Source organism: Euprymna scolopes, chromosome 29 (assembly GCF_053919585.1).
Source record: "Euprymna scolopes isolate OS-2025 chromosome 29, ASM5391958v1, whole genome shotgun sequence".
In the NCBI taxonomy this organism is placed as follows: Eukaryota; Metazoa; Mollusca; class Cephalopoda; order Sepiida; family Sepiolidae; genus Euprymna; species Euprymna scolopes.
This window is the reverse complement of record NC_136510.1, coordinates 71347604-71370859: the sequence shown is the minus strand read 5'-3', so window position 1 is coordinate 71370859 and position 23256 is coordinate 71347604. Positions and strand designations below refer to the sequence as shown.

At 33.8% G+C, this 23256-nt stretch overlaps 1 protein-coding gene across 6 annotated transcripts in view; it reads left to right on the top strand.

The window, feature by feature from the left end:
• Positions 1-23256, top strand: part of LOC145252711 (uncharacterized) — a 1486750-nt gene that overhangs the window by 1347603 nt on the left and 115891 nt on the right. For all 6 annotated transcript variants that reach the window (XM_080112543.1, XM_080112538.1, XM_080112540.1 and 3 more), the window contains one exon: positions 1156-2185. In XM_080112543.1, the coding sequence (XP_079968669.1) occupies positions 1983-2185 (203 nt within the window). In that variant the 5' untranslated portion in view covers positions 1156-1982. The remainder of the gene's footprint in view (positions 1-1155; positions 2186-23256) is intronic.

Here is a 23256-nt window from a genome sequence, read left to right as displayed (position 1 = left end):
CGTGCTCGTCCTTCGCAGGGGATCCCTCGCAAGGTATCTCAGTGTAGCAGAACCAGTCAATTGATTTGGTTGGTCTTCATTTCACGATTGGGTTGATATGTCGCTGCTTCGTCGATCTGTCGTGCTGGAAGGGAATTAATCTCACACACAACGATACTGAAAGAATAAAACAATCATATCTACCTGGAATTCTCCAGTTTTTCGGGAGTCTCAGCCCCCCCCCCAGTGGGAAGCCCAATAACTTTCTGGGACGGTCACGTCACACACTCCTTCAGTCTTTGACAGGCTCCTTCAGTCTTTACAGACTATGGATGCACACCTCTCCTAAGTCGGTATTGTTAAATACCAGTGGCAAGTGAAGTGCATGTACAAGACGACTGGAAACAAATGCCGAGATAAGCGGAGAGCACATACAGAGTCTAGAATTCCCAAATGGTCACTCATCTTGTACTAACAAAACCCGGGTTACTACACACCCACATATATATATATATATATATATATATATATAGAGAGAGAGAGAGAGAGTATTGTTTCGCTCTATCACAGCTCATCAGTGCTAGATCAGCAACTACCTCAAGCTAGGATTGAAACTTGACCGTCCATGCAATACTTAGCGCTATTCACCGTTACGTTATTTAGCTGCTGCCGAAATCGGTATGCGAATTTAAAATGTTCAAATATTTATAAACACACACACACACACACACACACACACATATATATATATATATATATATATATATATATATATATATATATATATATATATATACATATATATATATATATACATATATATAATATCATGATTCTTTGAGGTATACAAAATTTATATATCGCAATTATCAAGGGAAGACTTAAATTCATGATTAAATACGTTTATTATAAAATCAACGGGATCAACAGAAGAGAAAAAATGGGAAAGTCAGCTGACCGGTTTCGCCCTCGCTTTCTCAAAGCTGTATCGAGGGATTTGTTTTGGATAAAAAAAAACGGGTGAGGATATATATATATATATATATATATATATATATATATATATATATATATATATATATATATATAATTTGTGTCTTCGTATATACATTTATTTTTATAAACTGCTTTTGATTTTGAAGAATAACGTTTTTATTTTTCTCTTTTCTTTTCCAGGACGTGATAGCCGAGAATACTTCTTATCCAAATCTTAAGGATTAATCGCTTTATTACCAACAACAAAATACCAAGGAATTGTTGACGTCTGAACCAATAATCTTTTCTTTTTTAATATATATACATATATATTAATATACATATATATATATATAACTATATATATATTGCATATAATATATATTATATCTATATATATATATTGCAAAATAAACAATAAAAAGAATCAGAGAGAACCTGACAACAAAAGAATAAAACAAAAACAGAAAAGACTATTGAGGAAGGTCTCCAAATGTTCAACCCTTCCTGAATGCTGTCAGTGTTCTCTTCGACAGAATTTGGTGAATGGAACTTTTCAACTTGAGTCCAAGACTCGTCGTATAATAAACAATACGACGGTGCTAATTCAAAACCTCAAGCTCTGAAATCGCCCTAAGCGGGTATTACCGTCTTTACAAATCCCAACCGCAGAGACAGTGATATTTTTTAAGTATCCCCTATCTTAACAAAAAACAAAAGAAATAAAAAAAATTAAATTTATATCACTTTCCGTCAACGTCCAGCATGAATATTCGTTGAGTTAATTTCAGTGGAATTGGCTCTTGGCTTGAAATTTTGGCGCGCCTACGTTTCACTGGGGCTGAACAGCTGAAGCCGCATTGGTCTTCTTCCTTCACGGCCCTTGATAACAACCAAGGCTCCGCCCATATATATTACGATCTTGTTTTTTCTTTTAATAAATATTTCTTTTTTTGTGTGTGCATTGCCATTTGGCTTTAGAGCTAAACAGTCGACGTTGACGGTCACTCCATCACCACACTGTCATCATGCGGCCCGGGATACACGCGACCGTGCTGCGCAGTCGACACCAGCGCCACAGGCGTCACTACCCGCCAAGGGCAAACACTTTTTCCACAAAGCGATTTCTCATTTTAGTTTTTCTCGGCTTCTCCGTCTTAATACCTGGTATAGCCCTCAGTGTGATCGGCTTCCAACCCGAGGAGAAACACTACTCGGAGGACCAAAAAAAGTAAGTAATGGTCGCCAACTATTATTATTATTATTATTATTATTATTATTATTATTATTATTATTACATATATAGATCTTTTGTAAATTGCTTTGTTTGTTTTTTTTATTTAGTTTTTTGTTTGTTTATTTATTTGACGTGTTTACCGGTCTTTAAGACGCACCTCTCACAAACGTGTACACCCACAACTGCATAGGGCTATCTATGAACGTGTGTCTATCATTTTCACTACGTTTTTGCCAATGTATCTTCAGACCTTCTTCAGCTGCATCTTTTTGAACTTGTCAAACTCAATACGGAATTTTTAACTAAACCATTTATCTAATTTACGGTTGTATATTATTCTCGTCCTCGTCGCCGTGTAAAGTAAAATGATGTCGGCCATATTCGAGTTCCTTTATATTATCTACTTCACTTAATTGTTGGGGAACGGAGTATTCCTTACCCAGGATTACTTCAAAAGTGTTAAATATTATGCTATTCTTAGTTTTTATCGCTTTTAGTAAAGGATTAAAGGCAGCCAATTAAGCAATAATAACAAAAAGATAATATAATTAACACTTTTGTCCGGTCATGGTTGAATGAAGGAGAACAATCGCCCATCCACCACCACCCGTGGATTAAGTAAAAGGTATAACTCAAAATTTCTTATAGGTTACTGTTGTGGCCCTGGAATGATCACTTGGGAAAATGCGGACACAAAGATGAGTTAGAAAAGGTAAAATATATTAAAACAGCCACAGCATATACAAAGAGCAACCGTCGTAGTAAGTACCGCCAAGATAACGGACCACAACTCTCAGTTAATTTATACAGTTTGGAAGAGTTCATCTTTAGTCTATGGGTGAGTCCCCACAACAGTTACCGAATTTGATATGAAGATATCCAAATTTGAAACGCTGCCTCAAAGAAGATAGAGAAGATAAATCGGCCGAAACGTTGTGAAAATAACAAGCAAGGTAATTGTGCAGTAATAATCTAAATCATAAGTCGTCATGTAGAAAATTTCGAAAAATTCGCAGACTGTTTGAAATCTATATAATTATAAAACTCTGTGGACCGTCTGAACCTGCTTGCTTGCTTGAATCTTGTCTTCAACGATCGGGTGATTCCAGTTTTTTAGAAAAGGGATGGTAGGCGAATAGCACTCAAGTTACACACACACACACTTTTAATTTTGATCTCACTACTATATATTAGGTTCATTTTAATAATCGATAGATAATTGTTTCTATAATAATAAATGCGTAATCTGCATGGATAAAATACGAAATTTCAGCGTATTTTACGACCGAGCAACGCCGGGCGGCCTGCTAGTGTATTATTAAAATGGATGAGGTTCTTTTTTTATACTAAAATTTATAAACAAAATATAAATAAAAATAAGTATTCGACAATATTTCTAAGATTATGTATGTATTTACATTGAATACGCCATTAAATCGACTTAAATGCGATTCGTGTAGAAAAAGGCATGCTAGAATGTTGGATCGTTGTTAAGTGCTGCCAAAGCCAAATACGCGCATCTGAACCTCTCAAACAATATTGATCTCCTCAGATGGTGCACCAATTGAACTTGTTATGGATTTCAAATATATTAGAGGATTCACTGACACTACTTATGTTATAAATACGGGTAGAAACGTGAATCCCAATCCAATGTTCTCAACAAAATTAGAAAATGGGCTCCCGCTACCGTGTTAGAAAATTACCCACACCCGCCAGTATCCTGTATCTCCAACGCCACCATTATTTAATATGTTTGGGTCAATTTTTGTGTTTGAACATAGACTGTAAATAAATAAAATATGCCTATACATAAGGGTTTTTTTATGTTGAAACGCAAAATTATAAGGCATGTAAAGTTATCTTGTGATATTTAAAAAGTTTGACAAAAATACAATTGAAGTTCGTATATCAAACTTTGATTCTAACTAACCAATTTTTGTGGCTGGGGTACCATGTTATTAACACTGTAATAACATATTTCGCTACAACTTAGTTTGTTTTGGTTTTAATAGGTTTAGAAAATGTCTTAGTAGATACGCATGATAACAGACTAGTAAAAACTAAACACACACACACACACACTTCATGAAACTAAAGCAAAGATATTTCGATCGATTCGACGACCTTAATCGTTACCTTAAATAAGCTTCTTTTCTTTTTTTTTCTTTTTTTTTTCTTTTTTTTTTTTTTTTTTTTTTGCTTGGGTGTCATCGCATATCAAGACCCGGATGTCACTCTGAGATAAGGGTTAATAAGTGTTAAATAAATGCTGAGACAATATGATCAGTAATGGTGGAAGTTGGTAGATCTTGATTATTTAAGAGGGCAGCTCAACAAACTACCATGTTATAATCAGTTGAGAAGCAGCTCCACGTATTGTGTTCCACGGACGGACAGTTCTAGGAAAGAAACTCTGGTCGTATAATTTTTGTTTAGTTTTAAGCACAGATAGAGAATGGGGGAAATTATTTATAGTTGATGTAGCTAAATAAGTATTTGTTGCGAACGTTTTACAGGAGTTGGACCATAGATTGGAGTTCAGTCGAGCGCCTACCTTAAAAATTAATGGTAGAGCAGAGATAGATTCGAAACGTATCTTTTGTAAGAAAGAGGAAGGGAAGGCGAAAGGTTTCCGCCACTAAATTTCGAAGACTGTTTTGTACCGCGTCAAGACAGGAAAGAACTTCGTCACAGATGTGGCAACAGTACTCGACTTTAGAACATATTTGACTCTCGTATAGTCATAGGATTTTGTCGGAAACGGAGATATTCGTACAGCCAGGAACGTGAAACAGTAAGAGGAGATGATGAAAAGCGAATGGAAAGAGAAGATAAATGTGAGTAAATGTTGGGGGGGTCTCTTTAATACCGTTACCATCCTGTTGTCTCGCCGTCCACCTGATAAACTCATTAATTATCAGACGATTTCGATTTAATTTCCAATTCCGATACAATTATTGAGTCCGTACTAAATTCTCATTCCATACTAAATTTCCGATTCGAACCCGATTTTTTTTTTAATCTCTAAATATTTTTCCCGATTACCTTAAAAAAAAAAACATGTTAAATGTGCAGATATTTTTTCACTTGCGTGGGGGGGGGGGGCGATGATATATATTTTATATTTAATATTAGTTTAAAATCAATAAATATTTAGTATTTTATTATTACTACAAGCAGTGGGAAAGTTTGCTTTAAACAAAATTTTAAAAAAGACAAAAGAATCTTTTTGGCATCGAAAAATATGCATAATTTTTCCGAATCCGATGCCCTCAAAAGTTCCGATTCCGATTCCGATTAATCGTCCCAACGATATTATTAACCCTTATCATCGACTAGCCTTTGAGCATTAAGGGGGGGGGGATAAAAATTCATTAAATTTCAAGCAGACTTTATGCATATTATTAATTTGCAATGTTTCTTCAATGTAATCTCAATGAAGTTGTAGTAAAGATCAGGTGCGTCTTCGAGGCCGGCAGTAGAAATTAGAAATTTATTCAAAAAAGAAAAAAAAAGAACCTAGCCAGAAACTTTCTTCATTTTGCATAATATTTTCCTGTATTAATGTGGAGATTTTTTTCAGTATCTTGCCTTAAGGAAATCAGTCTCTGGCCTTCTTTTTTTTTTTCCTTTGATATTTTTTCACTTTACAACTTTCATACACATCCTCATACGCATAATCCTATTGGAATAAAATACTTCCATTACCTTGAGCATTAAGTATTTTTTGTATATGTTGCATTAATTTTAGTTGATTTTCGTTTAAATTTTAACACTTCGCATCTTCCATATGCATACATATACATCATCATACACCATTTAATGTATCATTATTTCAGCTAAAATAGTATTACCATTATATATAAATATATATGTGTGTGTGTGTGTGTGTGTGTGTGTGTGTGTACATTTACAGTGGCGCCAAAAAGAAAGTCCGCACTTGTCAGTTTTTCAAGTACCGCAAATTTAAGCTAAATTCAGTATAACTCTTTAAATCACCTATGGCTTATTTAATTCGCCTTTTATTCCTCTATAAGTTTACCTGTGCATATTTGACTGTATATTGACGTATCCTAGTGCTCACGTCAATTTAAAAAATTAACTTCAAATCGAAAAGGCAAAAAGAAACCCTTCAGCAACAAATGAGATTAAAACCAGCTTAAAATATTCACCTCTAGGCAACATAGGCTCTCTAATCGTAATTTTTATTATTCTAGGTTATACAACGTAACATTTAGTCCATATGCCTTGACTTTCTCTTAGTGATTGTCAAGAGCTCACTAATCTCCACCTTTCCGGTTTATTCAATCAAGAAATCGGCCGCACATTGAAATGTGATGAGAAAACGGTACAAATAACTGCGCAAAAGCACCAAAATACAAGCAGTGTTCATAATGCCCCTTCATCTGGTTGTCCTAGAGTTATTTCTTACAGGGAAAACAATGCTATCAAGATCTTCAGCCTCAGAAACAGATTTAAAACGGCTCTTATAATCCAACAACAGTGTAATCTTGTTAAAATTACTCTCTACAGTTAAGAACAGATTGAAGGAATTTGACTTGAGAAGCTTTGTTACAAGACGCAAGACAGTAATTTCTGTAAAGAGCAGAAAGTGCCGTCTGGACTTCGTCAGATACAATGAAAATCATGGCGCTTCATATTATTCGAAATAGATTTTTAGCGACGAAACCAAGTTCAATAGACTAGGCAGTGATTGTAGGCAGTAAATCTGTCGAAGAAAGGGCGAAGAATTTGATCCTAGGTGCACAGTTTCAACGCTGCAAGGTGGTGAAGGCTCAGTTTTGGTGTGTGGCGTAATTAGTGCCAATGGTCTAAGGTCTATAGTTCGCTTGTAAGATCGAGTTACATCGAGCAACAGCTATGCAATGATAAAATTTCAAATCTAGAAGAACTTTGGACAAAAATTACAGAGAATTGAGATGCCCTTCCACCAGAGTATGGCTGCAGAATAATTTAAGCAATAGCCAAAAGATTATAAGCTGTCAAATTACATAAAGTCTTTGTTACTAAATATTAACTAGTTCATTTTATTCCTGTTGTATTTGTGTTGCATTAATGTCCTTAAGTTACAATTAAATAACAGGTTTCAATTGTGAGCAGTTCTCCTTTCTTTTTTTTTTTTTTTTGCTTTCTCAATTTAAAGTTAATTTTTAAAATTGACTTAAACACTAGGATACATCATTTAAACGTCAAATATAAGCATGTAAAATTGTAGAGAAATAAAGGGGGAATCAAATGAGATATTGTTTAAACAGTCTCGTTCAATTTAGATTAAATATTCGGTATTTGAAAAAAAAATACAAGTGTAGACTTTCTTTTTTGTGCTACTATTTATAATGTAGTATTTATTTTTTCGTTTTCATTTTCTTAAAATGTTCATATTTCATACACATTGCACCTTTCATATACCTACACCTTACATGATCATATGCCATTACATTACGCATGTAATACTAACACCATTGTATACATATATATACATATATATATATATATATATATATATATATATATATATATATATATATTATATATATATATATATTCTTTGGCATTTTTTATTTTCTAATTGTAGTAAATTTTCTATAAATTTTCGCATTTTACACCTTCCATGTACATGTACGTTACGTACATAATCAAATACCATTATTTTAAAAAATGTCATACCAACACCTTCATATATATATATATATATATATATATATATATATATATATATATATATACATGTGTATATAAACACATATATATATGTGTATATATACATGTTTATATAAACATATCTCTATATACATACATGTGGTTATATACATGTGTATATAAATATATATATATGTGTATATATACATGCGTATAGAAACATATCTATATAATTTTCTATTTTATCATTGTAGCCCATTTCCTTAACGCTTTTGCATTTCACATTGTCATATACATATTACATATATAATCATATGTCATTACATCATGCATGAAATACTAACACCAGTGCAAGATATATATATATATATATATATATATATATATATGTATATTGCTTTACAAATATATATATGATATTAATAATATATATAGTATATAAATAATATATAGTATATAAATAATATATAGTATATAAATAATATATGTAGTATATAAATATATATTACGTATACATAGTATATAAATAATATATATATAGTATATAAATGATATATATTATATATAAATAAATATTTGCATATATACATAAATATATGTACAAATAAATATATATATATATAAATATATGTACAAGTATATATATATATATATATATATATATATATATATATATTACAACTATATATAAGTTTGTTTATTTTTAATCATGATAATTAGAAAATAAAGAGTGAAGGTGCTATGTAACCGGTTTCGAACCTTCCTCAACATAGCTACATCGAGGTTAGGTTTATTTTTAATTCCTTATTTTAAAAATACATCCGGTATTTATATAACGAGAATTAAATTGTCTATTGCATATATTAATATGTGTGTGTGTATGTGTGTATGATGATTATCATACCATTAACTCACATATACTTTGCTTGTAATATAAAATCGATTTACTGGTTAACAAATAAGCGCATAGAAAGCATGTAAAACTGTCTTTGCAATTATAATTACAATATTTCGACCTGCCCTCTACTTTTTGTCAGAAAAACGATAAAAATGAATCAAAACAAAACGATTCAGAAATTTTCAACTTAGCGCAGCGTTCTTGCTATGTTTTAACGTGCAATGGATTCTGAAAGCTGAGAGTATGTAAAACTTGATGTCTAAAGGGTAGTTTTTAATATGTAAAAGCGTTCTACAAACTGAGCAAAAAATATCGTTTTAGAATGAAACTTGATTCACTAAAGAAATCATTTTTTTTTTTTGTAATAAATGATGAGATGAACATGCACGCATATATTTAAAAAAAAAAAAAAAAAAAAAGATCGGTACAGAGATTTCACGCGAACTGATTTGCGTGTTTAGGACAAAGAATGAACCGGGCCCAAAGTTGAAAATCTAACTTGATTTCACCTATTTCATTTTCATTTATTTATTTATCACTCTTTGACAAAGAGGAGAGGACTCCTCGAAATATTATAATTATATTTGTACCTATAATTTTACATGTTTTATGTTTTCCATAAGGCTATTTTTTATTTTTCTAATACAAGAAATAATTAGTTTAACCAAGAAACGGATTACACACACACACACACACACACACACACACACACACACACACATATATATATATATATATATATATATATATATATATATATATATATATATATATATATATAATAGGACAACAAGAGTATGAAATGAAGACGCAAAACTATATATTGGTAGATATAGAATGGATCATTTATTGAATAATGGAATACAGGCAAACTTTGGGGGATGGAAGGGACTCTTTATGCCAGGGCATTTCGAAGCCTAATGCTTCTCATCAGAAGAGCAGAGAAGGTGCTAGGTAGCATGGGAAAGATGCGGCGTCTAGCGTAAGGTTCATTAGGGATGAAAAAGATTAAGAGAAATTATAGAATGTTGGGGGAAGCTTTATTGAATTCTAAATAAATAAGGAGAAGCTTATTATATATAGTATGATATATAAGAATATATATGGTTTTTAACATGGTATTGAGATTAAGGGATATATGTATTATGGTTAAATAGGGGGTGTATTGTTGCTGCGTGGTAATTTATTTTAACGGTTTGTAGGGTGTATATTTTCTATGGAGTGGGTAATTTTGATTAATTTTGATTAGTGCCACCTAAACTCAAATGGTGGCTATAAAATCGCTTATAATTTAGGGGAGGGAGGTTATGCAAGGTTGTAAAACTGAAAGGTAATATGCGACAATATATTTATAAGTTTCTACTGTTATGATATAGGGAGTATGATCATAAGGGGGCGGTCGGAGATTAGGATGGTAATGACTATGAGTGCGTATAACTTGATGCAAAAGGTTAAGTATACATATTTATGTTAAAGTGGGGGAGCAAGGAAACTATTGCTACTTATGAGAGTGGTAAAATATACCAAATAATAGTAGGGTAATTATAATAGTACGGAAGATAATAGTAATGGCGATTATAATAATAGTAGTAATAATGAAGCTGAAAATAAATTAGAAGTAAAATTGAATATTAAGAAAAATAAAAAAATAAAATAAAAATAAAGGCAAAATTAAAAGTAAACATTAAAATTAAACATTAAATATAATGTTACCAATAGTTGTGATAAAATTAAATTCAAAATTACTGTTAATAACAGTGAAAATGAACATAATGGTAGCGGTTATGGTAGCAATGACGGGGGTAATAACGGGGATAATAATAATGATATCAATTATAATGATGATTATAATAATAATGATGATAAAAACAATGATAATAATAACAATAGTAATAGTGTTAAAAACAGTGCAGTAATAATAATGATAATAATAATAAAGGCAGTAGTAACAACACTGTTAAAAACCATATATATTCTTATATATCATACTATATATAATAAGCTTCTCCTTATTTATTTAGAATTCAATAAAGCTTCCCCCAACATTCTATAATTCGTCTTAATCTTTTTCATCCCTAATGAATCTTATGCTAGACGTCGCATCTTCCCCATGCTACCTAGCAACTTCTCTACTCTTCTGATGAGAAGCATTAGGCTTCGAAATGCCCTGGCATAAAGAGTCCCTTCTATCCCCCAAAATTTGCCTGTATTCCATTATTCAATAAATGATCCATTCTATATCTACCAATATATAGTTTTGTGTCTTCATTTCATACTCTTGTTGTCCTAATATATATATATAAAATGCTCCTTATCTTGAGTTGAGTATATTGGTAAGTGATACACGATGTACCATTAACGTATTAAGCGATGCTCTTTGTGTAAAGAAATCGGGCATAGGTATTCGGACGATGTCAAACCATCGTAAATTCACTACCCGCACAGCAGTTGCCGTTTAGCGTAATGATTCGAAGTCTTGACTGTCGTATGGGCGGTCGGGTTTTCATCCTGGCTTGAGGTAGTTGTCTGTCTAGCTGAACTGATGAGCTGTGATACAGCGAAACAGTACTGAATGTGGATGACTATATATATATATATATATATATATATATATATATATATATATATATATATAAAGAGAGAGGGAGAGAGACAGACAGACAGACAGACAGACAGAGATCTGTATTAGATAAACTGGGATTCAAAACCCAAAATTTTCCGTCTTTGATGTTTAGGTAGGCAGGGATACATCCCTTCAAAGGCAAAGTTTTTCTATCTTTGACGAACTTTTGCTTTCAGATTCCTCTCCTCAGTTGTCATATTTTTTGCCGTTAGAGGATAATTAAGATGCATAAATCAATAAAATAATTTTAACTGACTTGAATTTCCAAAGAAACCTTTATCGTATGATAAATATAGACGATATTAATTGATTTTGAAGGATGTATTTTTGACTGTCTAAACTCCCAAGAGGGAAAATGTTTATTTCTGTTTATCCACTTCAGCTGATATATATTTAGCAAACGACAAAACTTTACCCTTTTCATATTTCGGATTTCTTTAAATGTTGACTGATAATTCGTATTATTTGGATTAGTCGGATTATTATTCTCATCTTCAATGAAACCATTAATGAAACCATAATATTACAGCCGACGTAATCTTCGATCTTCTTAATGTGCGTCTTGTCGAACTTAGGATTATTTATGTCGAACTCAGGAATATGTACGAAATTTCAAACTGACCCGTTATTTAATACGGGGGAGTATATTATTGTCATTCCGCCAGACATTACCTGGTAGAAATCTATTATATAAAGGTAAACTGTTCGTGTGTTAATGTATATTTTTGTATGTCCGCACAAAAATTTTCTCAGGCGCATCGTAAACGCACCAACTCGGCATCGTTAGTTAAAGTGATCTCTCAGACAAATAATATCCAAAAATTAGGAAAAAATAGTGAATTATTTGGTGAAGAAATATTGTTTTCTTTTGAAGGGGGTCAGATAAAAACCTGGCTTTGGACTAAATTTGCGAAGTCACAGAATATGCGTAATCGTGGCCACGTCGGTAAAAGCTTTCGGATACTAACTTCAGGTGTGTGAGTTCGCGTCTGACACACGTCATTTATTGTTTTCGTTCCCCGCGCTCACAATTTTTTTTTTTTTTTTATGAGTGGGCAACGCCGGGCGTCTCCCTTCCGCCCCCGTTGTCACATTATTTTTTGGCACCCCCACTGTCACAATTTATCATATTTAAGCGGATTTTACGACCGGGAAACGCCCCCTTGCCACTGTCACAATTTTTTACGACTTGGTAACACCTCCCCCCACTTCTGTTGTCACATTTCTACGACCGGATAACGCCGAGCGCCACCACCGCTAGAAAGGGCAAACGTCCGTGTGTGTGTATGTGTGTGTGTGTGTGTGTGTGTGTGTGTGTGTGTGTGTGTGTGTGTGTGTGTGTGTGTGTGTTTGCCTGCCTGCTAAAACTTTCGTCATTCGTATCGTTGTGGCATGGACATGCTATTGTAAGAATAAGCGATCTCTCGGACAAATAATATCCAAAAATTCGACAAAAAAATTGTCAATTATTTTGAGAAATGTCGTCTTATTTGAAGAATGGGTCATGTAAAAATCTTCTCTACGACACTGAATCTTAAAACATGCACGCGAGTTTCTAACTTTCTTTTTAAATAGATACATTTACAATGCCACCGCATCGTAAGATTCTTAATCCGATGGATAGATCCTCGGTTATGACTTTATCCTTTGCTAGTTCGCGCCCGGAACGTGTCGTTTTCTTTTCTTTTTTTTTTTTCTTTTTTTTTGCTTTCAAAATTTTACTTTCGGTTTCGCTTCTGGTTGATGCCACCCAAGTCCCTTTTTTACGAACGAGAAATTCCCGCTCCCTCCTGCTCCCGTTGTAACAAATTTTTAATCTTACTTCCCGCAGTCACAATTTTTTTTCCAATCAGGCGCACTCACTCTGCTAGTCTAAACTAAATTTAAGAATACTCTACTCCCGTTGATTAAATAATTAAATAAAGGGCTCAATTCAAAATTGCATACGTATTCCCAGAGTTCGGTATGAAGATTCATGAGTTTGACAAAATAAACACAAAGATAGTCAGATGTGACATCTACTAAAACGTATAAGATTAACATTGAAGATGAGAACATTAAAACAAATAATACATAATCTCTATATATAATATTTTGAAATTCTCAGAAATTCTCCTCTGTACCAAAGGGAAATGGTCATGTTTCTTGGTCTTACGAATACATCTCCATATATAATATATAATAATAATTGGTCTTACGAATACATCTCCGTATATAATATTTTGATTGCAGAAATTCCTCTCTGGACCAAAGTACCGGAGGTTTGCAACAACAGATGCTACATACAATTTCAATACATTTACCTTGACAGGGACCATCTTATGTAGCTTACGGCCACCATTTCTGCTATATTCACTCGTCATAATAAAATGCTCCATATCTATAGAGGAAGAAGTTCCTAATTTTCTCTCTCAATATTTAGGGCCCTCGCCGCTTCCAGTTTCTTACGATATTTTGCTTGCACCAATATTAACTGGTTATTACATACACACACATAACATAATCTTTCCATTGTCCGATTCAAAAATAATAAATTCTCTCTTTTCAAATTGCGCTCATTTTGATTGGCTTATACCTTACTTTTCGCATATTCCTGAATCCACTTCTTAAATAAATAAAAGAACGTTCCACAAATGATAAAATGTGGCGTCGCTCTCTACAGAAGGAAATCGTGCTAAAAAATCTAATTAAATTAAACATATTAACAGATTTTCGTCTCTCTATATATATTACAATTGTGCTGAAAAAGAAAAAAAAAATTTTTTTTTTTTTAATATATTTTCACCCCAAACAAGGCGCATTGCCACTTTGGTGTAGGGGGCTACTATCAGGGGCCGAAACTACTGGGGTACTATGTTGGGATTTGGGCAGCAAGATGTCGGTTCACGTTGCACTTGAACTTCTGCATGTCAGTACAGTTAGGAAAGAAGGAACCTGGAATGGAATTCCAGAGTCTAGCGGTTCTGGGGAAGAAACTACCGGAGTAGAAATATCTTTTACATCTTGGGATCTCTACTGTGTGGGGGTGGGATTTAGCTGCCTGTCGGGTTTGTCGAGGGTGTCTACGTCGTGGGGGCACAAGTGTCTGCAGTTCGTCAGAGCATTCACCATTAAAATACTTGTAGAACAAGCAGAGGGATGCAATGTTTCGTCGATGGGACAGAGGCTGAAGCTTAGATGACAGTTCAGGGCCTATCAGATTGGCGACTCTTTTCTGAACCTTGTCTAGGAGCGAGAGACTAGTAGCAGATGCACCAGCCCAGATGTGACAACAATACTCCATATATGGGCGAATGGTGGCCTTATAGAGGTACAGGATACTTTCAGGTGTCAGTATTTTTCTAGCACGGTAGAGAGAGCCTACCTTTTTCGCAGCGGCCCTGGCAATGTTTTCAATATAATTGTTCCAACTCATGTTTCCTGTGAACGTTAGGCCAAGCAGTTTGAAAGATGCACTCTCAGACAGGGAGTCACTGACCATTGCTATTGGTGGCAGAGAAGGTTTCTTGTAATTATTGAAGGAAACCAGTTTAGTCTTGGCAGCATTGAATGTGACCATCCACTTATGTCCCCATTACACTACAGATTGGAGGTTATCCTCTAGTGTTTTGCCATTTCTTTAGATATGTGTTCATTTGTTTTCCTGTCATGCCTGTTATGGAGTGTAGTGTCATCAGCATATATACCCATCTCAGAGGCAGTTTTGTTGAGGAGGTCATGAATAAATATTAGGAACAATAGAGGTCCCGCATTTATATCACACTGTTTAGATGTACGACCGTCGAGGACAACCTGGATTTTTCTCTTATCTAAGAAGGATTTAATTATGTTAAGTATTCTACCAGTGATACCGTATGATCTAATTTTTCTGAGGAGACCCTTGTGCCATACCCTGTCAAAAGCCCCCGCTTTGTCCAGTGAATGGTATATACGTTCAGAGATTACAGTGAGGATGTCAGCTGTGGAACGGGCTTGCCTAAATCCATATTGTTTGTCAGTCAGAAGTTTAGCATCTGTAAGGTGCCGGACTAGAGCATGGTTAATTATGGTCTCAAATATTTTGGCGAAAAGTGGGAGGAGGCTAATGGGGAGATAATTTGATGGGTCAGTTCTTTCGCCAGAATTCTTGAATATTGGTACCACAGAAGCAGTTTTCCAACAGCCCGGATTCATTATGCATTTGTTGTAGAGTTTGGAGAGAACTAGAGCTACTTCCGCTGAGCACTTTTTTAATAGCACAGCTGGGATGACATCAGGTCCACATGCTTTGGAAGTGTCAAGGTTTTTTATGATAGCGTGTACCTGAGCAGGGGTGATTTTTAGATCGTCTAGCGTGGCGTCTGTCCGCAAAGGAAAGTCAGGCAGGGGGTGGTTGGTAGGGTCCAGTGTGGAGTTCGAGGTAAACCGGCTGGCAAGCATATTAGCCTTGTCGGTTGATGAGCAAACAACCTCGTGATTGTTGGTTAGTGGGGGAATTGTTGATTGCCCATTATTTACTACACTGTTGTAGATTTTCCAGAAGTCACGAGTTCCTAATTTTTGTGCTTCGATGCGTTTTTTAGTGGTTTCAGTAAATTCTCTCTTAACTGTCGCTATTTCTTTCTTAACGTTACTTCTAGCTTCTATATACTTCTGTTTGTTTGAACTGGACTTATGTCGGTTAAATCTGCGGTATGCATGCTGCCTTTGAGCAATGTAAACCATTGGGGAGAGTGGGGCTTGCTATAAAATTTCCGCATGGGAACATGTGCTTCCATTGCTGTTTTGAACCATTCAGTTGTCTCATTTGCGCACTGTTCAGCAGGAAGAGAAAAAATATTTCCCCATGGGGCATCTCTGATAAGATCTCTGATGGCTTCCCAGTCAGCCTTTTTATAATATCTCGTTGTTTTGAGCACTGGCTCTTCAGTTTTGGGTCTAGAATTTAGGGCGATTTCTACCATTATCACTGCATGGTCAGCGTTCTCGAGTGGGCTGTCAGCAATTGTACAATCCTCAGGAACTGTAGTCAGAAACAGATCTAGAAGAGATGCTTGTTGTTCTTGCTGGTCAGGGAAACAGGTTGGAAACGTAACCATTTGTGATAGGGAGTGAGATATAGCAAAACTATGTGATATGCTGCCCGCTGCATCTGTGTGAGTAGAGAATCCAAGCCAGTTTTTGTGGTGAACATTAAAGTCACCAAATACATGTACTTGTCCGCTAGTGTCGAGGGAGAGTGCTGTGTATCTGCTGTCAGAGACTTTGTTTATTATGGTGCAGTCCTGGGTCGAGGGAGAGCGGTAGAGAAAAGAAAAGTAGCTAATGTCGTGTTGTATGTTTAGTCTAAAGCACATAAATGCTTAATCGTCCGTTTCTAGGTTTGTTTCTCTTGTCAGGGAGAGGGTGTTACGAATGTAGACTCCAAGTCCGTGCATATGTCTGTCAGAGTCCTTACGGCAGAGTGGGAGATAGCCAGGCATGTTAAAGTAGTTAGAGGGGATGGATGAGTGTAGGTTAGTCTCGCTTAGTGCTAAGATATCCGGGGTATTTGTTAGGAGAAATGCTTCAACATCAGCTAAATTAGTTCTAAGCCCACGGATGTTAGTGAATGCAAGCCTCAGGGGAGGAGGCGAGTTGGATTTTTTTGTCCCTAGGCCTGGTTTAAGCTTATTTTTTTATTGTACTGTCATCATGTTTTTAAAGAGTTTCAGTTAGGTGAGGGGGAGCTGAACAAGAGGTTATGCAGCGTATCAGACATGCAACACAAGTAGACCATTAGCTGACCTTTCTTCAACTGGGACTGTAGCCTCGGGAAAGCCCATTAGGGATGAGTGCAGGGTCTCTTTCCATGCGCGACATGGCACTACAAACATCCCGATATTATACAACTGTTGATGGAGCAGCCGCTCTAAGCGCTACCAAAGAGTTAGAGCTCCTGTACTACCAGTCAGAAACAGCAGCCAGGAACTGTCAATCCGGTACCCTCAGCCCATCAGAAGAAGATCACCCCAATCTAATTGCACAGGCATGCGTGGTACTCAAATACTCCCAAGTGCCCAGTTATGAGGGGCGGGATGTGTCGGGAGTGGGGGGGAACGGCATTCAATGCCCTAGACAAGAAACAAGATCTACCACTAAGTGTTTTGTCGATTCACTTGTGATAGTGTCTCTGCGCTTGACTAATAGGCAAAGAAGGAGTATGAAAGCCGGCGACAGACAGAGCCTATCTACTCTTTAAGCAATTTAGGTTTGCAGACCGGTAATTTGCTTGAGTCACCAGCTCTCGCATTTTACAAATTACAATCGTGCTGAAAAAGACAGACAAAATTAAACATATTAACCGATTAGCGTCGCTAAAATTAAGAAAAAAATTAACCGATTGTCGTCGCACTCTATAGATTACAATCGTCCTGAAAAAAAAATTAAACACATTAACCGATTGGATTTTTCATAAGTTTCGGTTCCTTTTATAGCCGAAGGAACTCAAGTTTAATATATATATGTGTGTGTGTGTGTGTGTGTGTGTGTGTGTGTGTGTGTGTGTGTGTGTGTGTGTGTGTGTTTGTGTGTGTGTGTGTGTGTGTGCGTGCGTGCGTGCGTGCGTGCGTGCGTGCGTGCGTGCGTGCGTGCGTGCGTGCGTGTGTGTGTGATGCACCCAAGGCATATGGATGTATATTTTTTATTTTGGAAATCACAACTTCATGATATATAAGAATCGATAAAAGATTGACTCTATAAAAGTATATACGAAATCTACATAAATTAGAATATCATATTTAAGGGGATTTTACGACAAGGCTACGCCAGGCGTCCCTGCTAATTTAGATAAATACTTTTACAGTTTTAACAAAAAAGCTACAATAATATCAGGGCGTCTCCATTTACGCTGAACATCCACAGAATGCCAACATCAATACATTACACATAAAAAAGTCTGCTGTGGAATTTTCACAGGTCCCGCTAGTTAGTAATCATTCTCATAATAATATCAATATTTAATAAGACATACCTATTATAATATAAAAACTCAGATCAGCTTGCTTTCTTGAGACGATGAAACCGTATTTCTGGTTTGAAACTTCCGGTTTCAAAATAGTCATCTGCTGATCTATTTGATGGTCACACTGTCGTAAGTCGGTTACTAAAAGCCACAGCAGCTCTTCAAGGCATACACAAGGTCAACAATATATTTGTTCTACATTAGTATTTTATTATATTTTGTAATATAGAAGATATCTACTTAGTCGTGGCCCACCTGTCTTAAATCGGATATTAAAAGCAACTGCCGCTATTAAAGGCATACACAAGGTCAGAAGTATATTTGGTATGAATTTTGATTGTATTATAATTAGTGATATATAAGACACAAATAAATTATAAAACTGTGTTCGGTTCAGATTCTGTAGAACGACACAAATTTTATCTAAATAAAATGTGTAAAACCTGCTATCTGTATATTAAAAGAGACGCTATAATATAAAATGAGTGTTTGTCTAAGTTAAAAACCACATAAGATTAAGGGTTAATACGTTTATGTTGCTAAACATTTGTGATCTGTTTGTGTTTTAATTTAATTATTTTTGCAATAAAAATTATTTTTTTATTTCTTGTAGTAGATATAGTTTATATTTAACTAAGCTAGAAATGTGTAATAATAATAACACACATACACGCTGGGATTTTAATTAAGTTTAATGTTGAAACAACTCAGAGTAATCTATCTATCTATTTATCTATATTTTCTTCTTTTTTTTCATTTTTATATACTTTCGCAAAAATGTTTCATGTATCTTATTATAAATTTTCCTAATGTCTGTCTGTCTGTGTGTATGTATGTGTGGGACGCGATTTATCTCAGCCTACAGACAACCCACCCAGGCAAGTAAGGTACCGAAATGAAGCTTATGACCCAGCCAATGTGTTAGGTATATTTATATCCATGTTTGGTGTATGGAAACGCAAAAAAAATGCAAAAAAAATAACCATTTACTAAACAACGTTTTATTTACTGGATATTTTCCGGTACAAGGACTCAAGGTTGCCCAGCTGGTCAAACAAAATCTACTAAATCAATTTGCATGACTTTTTAAATATTTTCCGTCACGAGTATCATGCTTATACATTAATTCCGTATACTAACTATTCCATAGCTATATATTACATATACTGACCCAATGAGTCAAGGGTGGTCTAGTATGTTATTTTAAGTAATAAGTTGATAAATAATTATAACATTTGGCATAATATTATAATCAAAGAATTAAATGTATTATTATTATATATGTGTATGTTTATTTATGTGTATGTGTGTGCTTGCACATTTGGCCTTAACTAAAACTAAACGTTAGCCTTATTAGCTAAGTAGTTAAGGCGACATCTGTTACAGGTGACTTCTTTCTAAAGATATAGGTTCGAATCAGGTACTGATCACAATTCTCCCTTTGTCATTTTATTTAACATTAACCAATCAAACAGTATGAACAAAAAGGTAGCAGAATACGTATTATATTACTGAAATGAATCAGCGTTCAGACATATATGTGTGTGTGTGTGTGTGTGTGTGTGTGTGTGTGTGTGTGTGTGTGTGTGTGTGTGTGCTGTGGAAATGTATTTTATTTCCTTATAATACATACCAATCCTTATTTAAGAAGCTCAATGTAATTACAGAGCAATATAATGAATGAATGACAAAAGTTTATATTCCAAAATATTATAAGTTATTTACAGTTTCTCTTCCAATTTTCGGATTTTAATCATGTCAAAACGCACTTTATTTCCTTTTGACGGATTGATTGTTGCTATTTCTTCTGATGAGTTAAGGACAAAATAGATTCACTGATTAATATAATATATAAGTGATTGATTTTGCGCTACGAAACAGATACTGTCAAGAATTGTAAATGTAAACTGAATTAAAGGAATAAATTATAAGATGGTCAACATCATGAACTTTGGAATATAGACTTTTGTCATTCATTCACTATACACACATATATATATATATATATATATATATATATATATATATATATATATATGATGAAAATTATAGAAATAATATTCAACATCATTCCAAAATAATAGAGAGATAAAAAAAAAAGGAACAAACGAAAGTTATATGTTCATCAACGTTTCCTCTTTATTTCAAGACTTTCTTCAGATGATTAATTTGAAGAAATAAAATACAACTACCATATTTGAAAATATATTTGTGTTCGTAATATAAATATGGTGTTTTTGTTCTATTTAAGAACGAAATCCCGTTAGCATTCACATTGTGTATAGCGTTTATAACATGGACTGCTGAGATATGTTTAACGACATATAACCACTCGAAACTTTAAAAGGTATGATGCAATTTCTGTTATTTTCTTGGGAATGAATATAACCGACATTCAAAATGCTGGATGTGTATATAAAATGAAATGAGTGTTTCTTTGATTTGATTTATTTATTAACTGGTTATTTTATTATCGCTATTATTTTCTGTGTTTTAAGTTAACATGTATCTAAAATTAAGTTCTGTCCTTTTAATATAAGTCTACTAATCAAAGAAGATAAATCGTAGAAGTCGCCACACTATTTAATTGAGTTTTGCAATGAGCTCTGATTCAAGAAATCTTCGCCGAGGATTATTTAAAATTAATTTAATGAGTATATTTTGTTTAAAGTTTTAAAAAATGGCCGTGCATATTTTTGATATCCCTTTTAGTTCACGTTGAATTTCACTAAAGTGTGTTTGATGACAATTATGGCATGTGACAGTATTTATACCTGCATTAGATTTGTTTTGGAAATGTTTTGTTTTTAATGCTTAATTTATAGTTTGTTATGTGGCTTATGTTATTGGAATTTCTAGTTTCTTTGGAGTGTGACATATTGTATTATTGGCATGGGTGGGTAAAAGAAGAGAAGTGATTGGTGTGTGTGATTTTTGCTTATTGTTTGTGGAAATTATTTGCATGTTTTTGTTTAGTTTTTGGTTTTGATTTTAGTTTTTGGTTTTGATTTTTGTTTGTTTGTTTGTTTGTTTGTTTGTTTTTTGGGGTTTTTTTTGCATTCATTATGAAATATGTGGTGTATTGCAATGTTTTCAAGGAGTTTGTGACGTATATGAACTCTTCGTCCAGATATTCTGGATTACAAATTATGAATGCAAAAAGGAACAACTGATTATGTTGCCTGTTTTTATTTTGTTATTATGATGATTATAGAAATGTATGTAATCATTTTGTGTGTAGTTTTGCGATGAACTTTGAAGGATAAATTATTGTTAAATTGTATTACAACTATGTTCAGGAATGGTATCGAGTGATTGTTCTTTGTTTATGAATGTTCGACTGTGTCTAATTTGTTTTTAATATTCTCAATGCATGATTTCAGGGAGAAAGATTAAATTATGTTCGTTTTATCGTTTGTTATGTAATTTGTATGATTGGAATTCCTAATTGTATATCAAACGCAAAGAAAAAAGCCACACAAATATTTTCCAGGATAAATAAGCAAAGATTATATACACCATACATTTCTCCCATAAACTTCTTTTAATTACACACACCAATAATACAATAATTTGCAACACTCTAAACAAGCTAGGAATTCCGATCATACAAACCACGTGGCAAACCATAAAACAAACATTAAAAACAACAAAACATTTCCAAAACAAACTAATTTTCAATGATGGTATATACATTGTTACTTGCCAAAATTACCATAAATCCTAACGTAGATTTAAGAAAAAGCTCAGTGAACATAAAAGAGGTATAAGAAATAGCATTCTCTGAATGCATTATTCTCTTGTTCAATGAAGCATAATTTGGGCTTCAAACAAACGTTAAATTTATTTCAAATAAACCGCAACGGAGACTCCTTGAATCAGCGCTTATCGCAAATTCAAGCACAATTAACAAATGTGGAGGTTCCTATAATGTATCGCAATAAATTACATAACAAAAATACAATCATTTCGTTTTAGTTATGCATCCATATTTGAATGATAACGGAATTGCATCATATCTTTTTAAAATATATTAACGGCTATATGAAGTTATAAAAGAAAGTCTTACTCTTTTCATAACGCTATGCCCTTTTTTGGATTTCCAACTTTTTGTGTGTCTGAAATATAATAAAGTCATACATTTCATTACATCAAAAATATATTTTCAGATATTGTACTGTTATTTTATTTTCTTAATTTCATTCATCATGAAAAAGTCTTACAATAAAGACGAAACGTTAATGAACACATAACTTGGTATGTTCCTTCATATATATATATATATATATATATATATATATATATATATATATATATATATATAGTCATCCACGTACAGTACTTTTTCGCTGTATCACAGCTTATCAGTGCGGCTACGTGGTGGTTTTTAGAGGTGACCGATTTTAAACTGGCAACTATTTTCTTTAATTGAGATTTGGTAAATATCAGTTATTTTGAGTTCAGCTTGATTTGGCAATTCATCATGTGGTTTCAGTAAGACGCAGCCACATGCTACACAGCGTTCGATACAATTAATTTCCTAAGGAAAATAATTTATGAACGAATAATTTCAGGAAATAAAAATGACTACCTAATTCATGCGACTTATTCCCATAAGATTATTTTCTTTGGGGATATGTAAAATCCCATGTCGTCGCACTTGGAAGACAACATTCGACGCGTTATTGCTGAAATACCGTCTAAATAAATGCGTATAATTATGGAGATTGGATCTTTGGAGAGGGCATATGCCCGACATTGTGTTTAAATTATAAATGCAACAAGTTCATATTTTTAATATATATATATATATATATATATATATATATATATATATATATATATATACTTGTTTATTGTTATATAAACATGGTCACATCCTGCTGCTACAAATAGCC